The sequence below is a fragment of the Carcharhinus amblyrhynchos genome, chromosome 8 (genome assembly GCF_965287045.1).
Source record: "Carcharhinus amblyrhynchos chromosome 8, sCarAmb.v2.hapA, whole genome shotgun sequence".
NCBI classification, from domain to species: domain Eukaryota; kingdom Metazoa; phylum Chordata; class Chondrichthyes; order Carcharhiniformes; family Carcharhinidae; genus Carcharhinus; species Carcharhinus amblyrhynchos.
In genome coordinates, this window is record NC_137331.1 from 55,221,835 (window position 1) to 55,228,840 (window position 7,006).

A 7,006-nucleotide genomic window follows, 5' to 3' on the forward strand; every position below is an offset into this window, starting at 1 on the left:
AAAACGTGGGGCAGACGCAGCATCCAGCATTTTGCGATATTAAGTCATTCATTGATTTCCTTGGTCAATGGAGAGTTCCCATTCTCACGTTTGCTTCGGAATGTTCGCAATTTGTGGTGTTTTAATCTCTGCCCCTTTCAGACAAAATGTTAATAGAGAAAAAGCTGTCACTATCAAAAGTAGCCGTGCACCCGAGAAAATGTCTGTGAAGTACATGCGAAAAGTACTTTGTCAATAAATTGTTACGAGTTTGATTAGTTTTACCTTTGTGCACACATTCACCCAAGTCTACATAGGCTTTGTTTCAAATAGATCTATCGTCATCAAACTTCTCGCAATAATAATTTAATCCGAAACAAGTTTCTGCACCAAGTTCTCTAACAGAAGCCTTTTTTTTATATAACTCACACTAGATGAACATACCGTATAAAGAGTGTTTTCTTTCGTTTCTTTCATAAACTGACCATTTTTAAAAGTGAGGTGATTCATTTTGTGAATGTAGTCGACTCACATAAAGTATAATCCATTATTTCTGTTGTCATATAAATTATCCGGATATTACCATTTCCAGTATTAGGTCAAAAAGGTTTCCTAGTTAAAACCGTAGAAACCAATAAGGTCTCCTTTACTCTGGGGACCGGGGGGCGGGGGAGAGGAGAGTGTGTTTCCATTTCCACACGATGATTAATTGAAGGGACTTGTTCCCTCTCCTCTAATAGGTCCTTGTGATGGCACTCTTTGGTTCCGTTCGCCGCCAGAGATGTGGCCAGAGTCCTGTACTGTCCCAGCGGCCGGTTATTGAAGAAAACCCAACATACGAAAGTAAGATTCGAATTCGTTCTGGACTCGATAGGATCTCTACAACTGTTTACAAAATCAATCAATTCTGCCATAAATCTCCAGGAAAAGGTCGCTTCAGAACACACCTGCACAAACAATCAGGGGTCTGCCAACATTTTCAAATCTTCAGAAATAAATGTCATGCATTTAGATAATAAAATACGTTGCAACGCTTTAAACAAGACAATATGTTGCATCTTTCTTCCTCATGTTCAATTAGATGCATTTGTATTTCCGTACAATAATAGTGCGCGTGCTACACACAAGGTATGTCAAACTTGTTAAATAAAATATTAATCACAAGTCTTAATAAATAATGTTGCAGAATGAGATTGGTGGTAATTTCTTGATCTCACCTTTAGCATTGTAGAGACATGAATTAATATTGAAGGAATATAAGCGAAATGTGTAAGCCTAAGACATCAAACAGTAGAACATGCAAAACAGAAATCACATCAATACAAGCAGGACAGGGGTTTATTCAGAAAACAACGAAACGAAGAATTACATTAAAGAACTACAAATAATTTAGGGTAAACCATTTTTGCGTTTGATTAATGTTGTCCCAAATTCGTTATTACTTGACGGTAATTAAAGCTGCGATTCTTTAGTCATGGAGACATTTTTTTCGGGAAAATATAGCAAGTTACATACTGATAAATATCAAAGATTCTAAATGGAGTTTGACTTGTTTAGGATTGGACAGGTACAATGCTGTCCTAAAATTTGAGAAAAGAGCTGACGTTTCGAGTCCAAATGACCCTTTGTCAAAGCTTCGAAACGTCAGCTCTTTTCTCACCTTACAGATGCTGCCAGACCTGCTGAGATTTTCCAGCATTTTCTCCTTTGGTTTCAGATTCCAGCTTTTGTCCTATAATTTAATGGCTAGTAATTGAAGATAATTAATGCAAAATATATGTTTAATTAATGCAAAATATATGTTTCATTCATTGAGATTAAATTGTTCCTATTTAATTAATTGTTCCATTTACTTGATGAGGTATCTTTATCCATATACTTTACAAATGATTAAAAAAAAACAAATGAAGGGGAGGTATCTGATTTATTTTTAAACTGTTACGGTAGCATTCACCTCTTCTCTGAATGAACCATTTAATTACACTACTTTAAACCGATTGATTGAAGGCTTCCAATTCAATCCCAACTCAGATGGCGCATACCATTGAAGTGAATATCTCAGTGTCAACTGGAAGTTCAGACTCCAGAAGTAAATGTAAGGATCGGGGGTTTGTTGACCGGTCTTTAATAACCTGAAACAATAAGCACGCAAGAAAACTCTTTTTCTTCGTGTATTTGTGGGATATGACTGTCAGTGTTTGCTAATCCCGTCTTTGAATGGTTAGATCCAGATACTTCCTGTTTAAAAAATGACATGAGAAGCCGTCAAAGCCACTGGGGGTGGGGTCTATTTTTCCGACAAAGGAACTTTTTGCGTCTGTCTTTAGTATTTAACAAATTTGAGGGGGGAGCCCTTTTCATTTGAGGTTCATTTCAGTTTTCCAGAGGATTGGTGCCATGTCTACTGGATCTGTCAGTGACACTGAGGACATGCGGGAAATAGAATTGCAGGGAATCCATCTCCAGTGTAACGGCTTCAAACACGAGTCCAACGACACTGAATTCTACATCTCGGCTGAAAACACCGACGAATCGAGTTCTGACAGCGGCTCCAAGAGAAAGAGGCGAGGGAGTATCAGGAAAAAGCAACTAGCCAAGCTGGGCAAGGAAGGGAAACAATCGCAGAGGAACGCTGCCAATGCTAGAGAGAGAGCCAGGATGAGAGTGCTGAGCAAAGCCTTCTCCAGATTAAAAACTAGCCTTCCCTGGGTGCCATCAGATACCAAACTCTCCAAACTGGACACGCTCAGACTGGCAGCCAGTTACATCGCACATTTAAGGCAAATCTTAGCAAATGATAAATATGAAAACGGATTCGTCCATCCGGTAAATCTGGTAAGAAAATGCGGATGCTCCGTAAATCAGAAATTAGTGGGAATCTATTTTTATAACGACCTCAGTGCATAAAGCGTAAATAGTATTCAAGATCGACACGGGAGTGTTATAGTGTTCTATACGATCCATTTTCTTATTTACAACCTGGCTAAAATCAATATCAGCACTAAGTTAATAACTAGCCACAACATAAATATACTTTTAGACGTAGATGTTGTACTTTGCAAAGAACTGACTATTTTATGCCATTCGATATAAGTGCTGCTGTAATAAATAACTTCCCATCAATTATTTTGCGCCGGACCTGCTTCCAAGATTCCACGCGCTTCTACATTCCACCACAAAGAGGAAACTCCACTGACCAATCGCCATATATTCTTAGCTGGTGGCCAATCTTAGAAAACAGACAGGTGCGCCTTTACCAGCTACACAACACTCCCAAAACTTAACTAAAAATAACGGACGTATAAATCTGTTGACACAATTCCAGAACTCATCTGGGATGATATTAGTTGCACAAAGTTATGAAACAAATTCGAGCTGTCCCACACAAACCTCACCTTTCCACAAAACTCGAGAAAACAAAGTGGACACCTTCGGGAATGTTTTGCCAATACGCCGCGACCAACGTTTGAGAAATGTTCTCTGTGGGGGTATTTGAAGATAAGAAACGTCAGGCTTCAGTGGCAGATATCATTCAGATAACATGGTTAGTTATGTTATGTTAGTTAGTTATTACGTTGACTAGATCTGGAGACAGATTTCGTTCGCTGTCAACTCCGAAAATGGCAACTATTCAAACGCAAATTATCCAGTAGTTTCTTATATTTTGATAGTTACTATTTAGATAATTTTCCATGGTAATCCTTTAAAAGATTAGACCTTTTGTTATTTTCTTTAAATGGCGAGATAAAGTACTTCAACTTCCAAATAATGTTTAACTTGCCTTTATTTCCCTTTTACATAAATACTTATTCATTTTAAAAAGGGCTATTTTGTGAGCTAATACCATTGTATATAGATTGAAAATACAACATCCAATGTCCCAGAACCGTGTCTTCTACACGGTTAATAGCTGAGTCATTCTCAGGGGTAGTCACTGGGACTGAGTGGGACAGCTGCATCTTGTAAGTACGGATCTTAAAGGATCGACATTGTTTTGGAACTGGTGGAGGAAAACACTTCCTGCATTTCGATTCGATTGGGATGTTTACAGGAAGCTAGTGTTATTGAAGAGATTTCTTCAAGTCCGGTAATATTTGGGGGAAAAGGGATAATACTACTTCAAATATTAAATCCTGCAGGCAGCATTTCTCAAATTTCTGAAGGAGAGTTTCAATGTCTCATTCTGGGTCTGGAACACACTTTTAAAAGTTGCATTCGAAAGGTCAGACTCAAAATACGGAGCATTACTGAAACGTCTTCAGTTGCGACTCAAGATGAAATATTTAAAAGTCCTTAGTTCAAAAGCAAACAATTCGCTTTTAGACTTTTATCTTCCAGAGAACAGTTTGATATCTCCGCAGGTTTCATTATTTACAAGATATCTTTAATAAATGTTTGTGTATTTCCAATCGTGTAACACCATATAACCAAGAAATGGTTGGTAATTTTAATATGATGGTCTTAGAATTTATGAATGGATGTGGACATCGCAGCATCCTTTTCTGGCTGTTAGCCCGATTACCAAAGGTCCGTTTCACCGTTCAAATCTGCCGCTAGATGATAGCCAAGCCACAGCAGTTCCGACAATTATTTTCTGTATTAAGTTTATTGCATGTTGTATGGGATTGATTTTCTGTGTCCCTTTCGGGTGTTACTTGATGCAGAATTGATGGAACTGAGTTCAAAATCTGAAGCAAAAATTTAGAAAGGCATTGCCTAATTGATAGCGTTTGCGGGGCAGTGGGAAGTAAATTGTTCTTCGCTCTCTGTCATTCAGGGCCATGTGTATATTATTTCAACCTTCATATTTCACATTTCAGACCTGGCCTTTCGTGGTTTCGGGAAGATCAGATGTAGACAGCAAAGACCTCGCTGCAACGGCCAGACTGTGTGGGACTACAGTCTAGCAGTACCAGCCAACGCCCACTTCAACTCCCTTCATGAGTGGGTTTCAGTCCCAATAGGAAGTGTCAGCAGCCCATCACGTCTCCCTTTTTTTGAAAAAAATCGTGTTTTAACTGCATGCTTTGCAGGACAAAGCTCTGACTCACGGCATTAAGAGTGGGTGAGGGAGTGGGAAAAGATGCACTGTCGCTGCCGTAGCAGGATCTTCCAGAGGGCTGCTGAAGATATACAATGGACACACAATATGGACCAAGTATGCACGTTCCGTTACACAGCATAGGGTCAGGCCCCAACATGTTGCCCTTCACGCACTGAAAGCACATTCAGTATTAAAACAAATAATAATTTAGGGAACTAGCAATGTTATCTAGCGATATAAAAATTGTAAAATAATGACCACAATAAGCAGAAGGGAGAAACCGCTTTCCAACAGTATTGCAGAGTTATTTTTACAATCTTGTGTCTTGCAGAGTGGATACTTTGTTACAAATTGGTATTTTGCGTGTCCCTCACGCGTCTTCAGCCTTATTTTATGTGGTTATGCTTTATTCTTTAAAATGTACATTTTGGGTTTTTTTATGAAAAACGGTTTTCGCTGTAGCTTTATTTGAAAAATAATTTTTATAAGCGGAAACAATAGCACTTTACATGTTTAACATCAAAATGTTAGTTACTGGAGGATTTTATATTGAAAAGAGCAATGCATTTAAGGTTGTTCTCTTCAATTCCTACATTCCTGTGGAAATGTTAACTCAGATATCCAAACGTATAGTCCCGTTCCATCTTAACGAAGGTGGCCCCAGTTGGTGGAACTACCTTTTAGTTTTGAAACTTGACTGATTATTTTATTTCTAGTTTTGTATAAATATTTAGTTCAGTTCTGGTGAATTTTTATGATGAAATAAATGTGTATTATCTACAAAATGAACTGCAGCAACTTGCTTAGCACCTCCCAAATCTGCGACTTGGAAATACCATCTTTTTCCATGTTCCCCACCATTTGTTGTCTATTCCAATCTGGCTTCACATCATCAATGCTTCATTGTCAATGGACCAAAATCCTGGAACTCTCTATCAAACAACACCAGGGAATGCATTCACCATAAGGAGTGTACAAGGACTTCACCCAGCACCACCTTAATGCTCACTAGGGTTAAATGCTGCCTTTGCCATTGCTAGTGATTCCCAAACCCTGAGAATGAATTGTTTTCTTTCAGATACCACAACATTATGCATAGTATGTGGTCTATCACCCTATACCTTTATATTTCATTTTACCACATAAAATGGGCAAATAAATAACTGTGAAGTTGTCTCAAATATATACCAGCTTTGTGCTGTATCAGATGGAATAAAGGCCTGCCAAACAATAGGGTTATTAAAAACCATTGTGGCCAGCTGGATTCATATTTGAATGAATGAAAGGAGCAAAGTAGCTTATCATTTTTAAAATGAATCATTAAAGTATATCTGACGTTCAGGACCAAATTGTACCTCACTTAAAACCCATTCACGTACACAGAGTTAAAACTGGTTCCTAAAACTCCAGAAACCTGAATTTCACAACCTATTCTAAGAGCCTTGGATTCCTCAGCTTCATTCATTCGAATGGCAGTGAGCAATAAGAACGTGGCTTTCGACTCAAGTTTTAATGGAAAGTAGAACTAGCAACATCTAAAATATTTACATGGCCACCAACTTTAATACACTGCAGTTAATATAACATTCCAAATTTCAAGTAGTTTTTTGTATCTCAACACTTCATGCATAATAGCCACTCACCTGACAAAGGGGCAAAGCCCCGAAAGCTTTGCTTTGCTACCAGAACAACCTGTTAGACTTTAACCTGGTGTTGTGAGACTTCTTACTGTGCAATAGCGTACCATTAGCAAGCAGGTATCGAATAAGCCGGTGAAGGAGTCAACAATTGAACAAACAATTTGCAGCCTATTTTTTATTCGGCTTTCATTTTAATTAAAGTTAAAGAAAACATTAATCCACAATAGAATCCTAAATTAATTTGCTCTGAGTGGTTCTGTACAATAAATAATGTTACAGGTTTCAGATAATAAAATGTATTTGCAAACATTGTGTTTCTTGGTCTTATTTGATAAGTGTTTGA

General features: G+C 38.0%; 1 protein-coding gene across 1 annotated transcript; it reads left to right on the plus strand.

The window, feature by feature from the left end:
* Positions 1-2,376: 2,376 nt before the first annotated feature.
* msc (musculin (activated B-cell factor-1)) lies at positions 2,377-4,886 on the plus strand. The gene is made up of 2 exons (XM_080194883.1): positions 2,377-2,814; positions 4,800-4,886. The coding sequence occupies exons 1-2, from the start codon at positions 2,377-2,379 to the stop codon at positions 4,884-4,886; spliced, it is 525 nt and encodes a 174-aa protein (XP_080051009.1).
* Positions 4,887-7,006: the final 2,120 nt, after the last annotated feature.

What these genes read in the sequence shown, in the direction of transcription:
- msc (XM_080194883.1), top strand. Translation starts at nt 2,377, where the DNA reads ATGTCTACTGGATCTGTCAGTGACACTGAGGACATGCGGGAAATAGAA. An exon ending in TCGTCCATCCGGTAAATCTG is followed by an intron (nt 2,815 to 4,799) that starts GTAAGAAAATGC and finishes TTCACATTTCAG; the next exon opens with ACCTGGCCTTTCGTGGTTTC.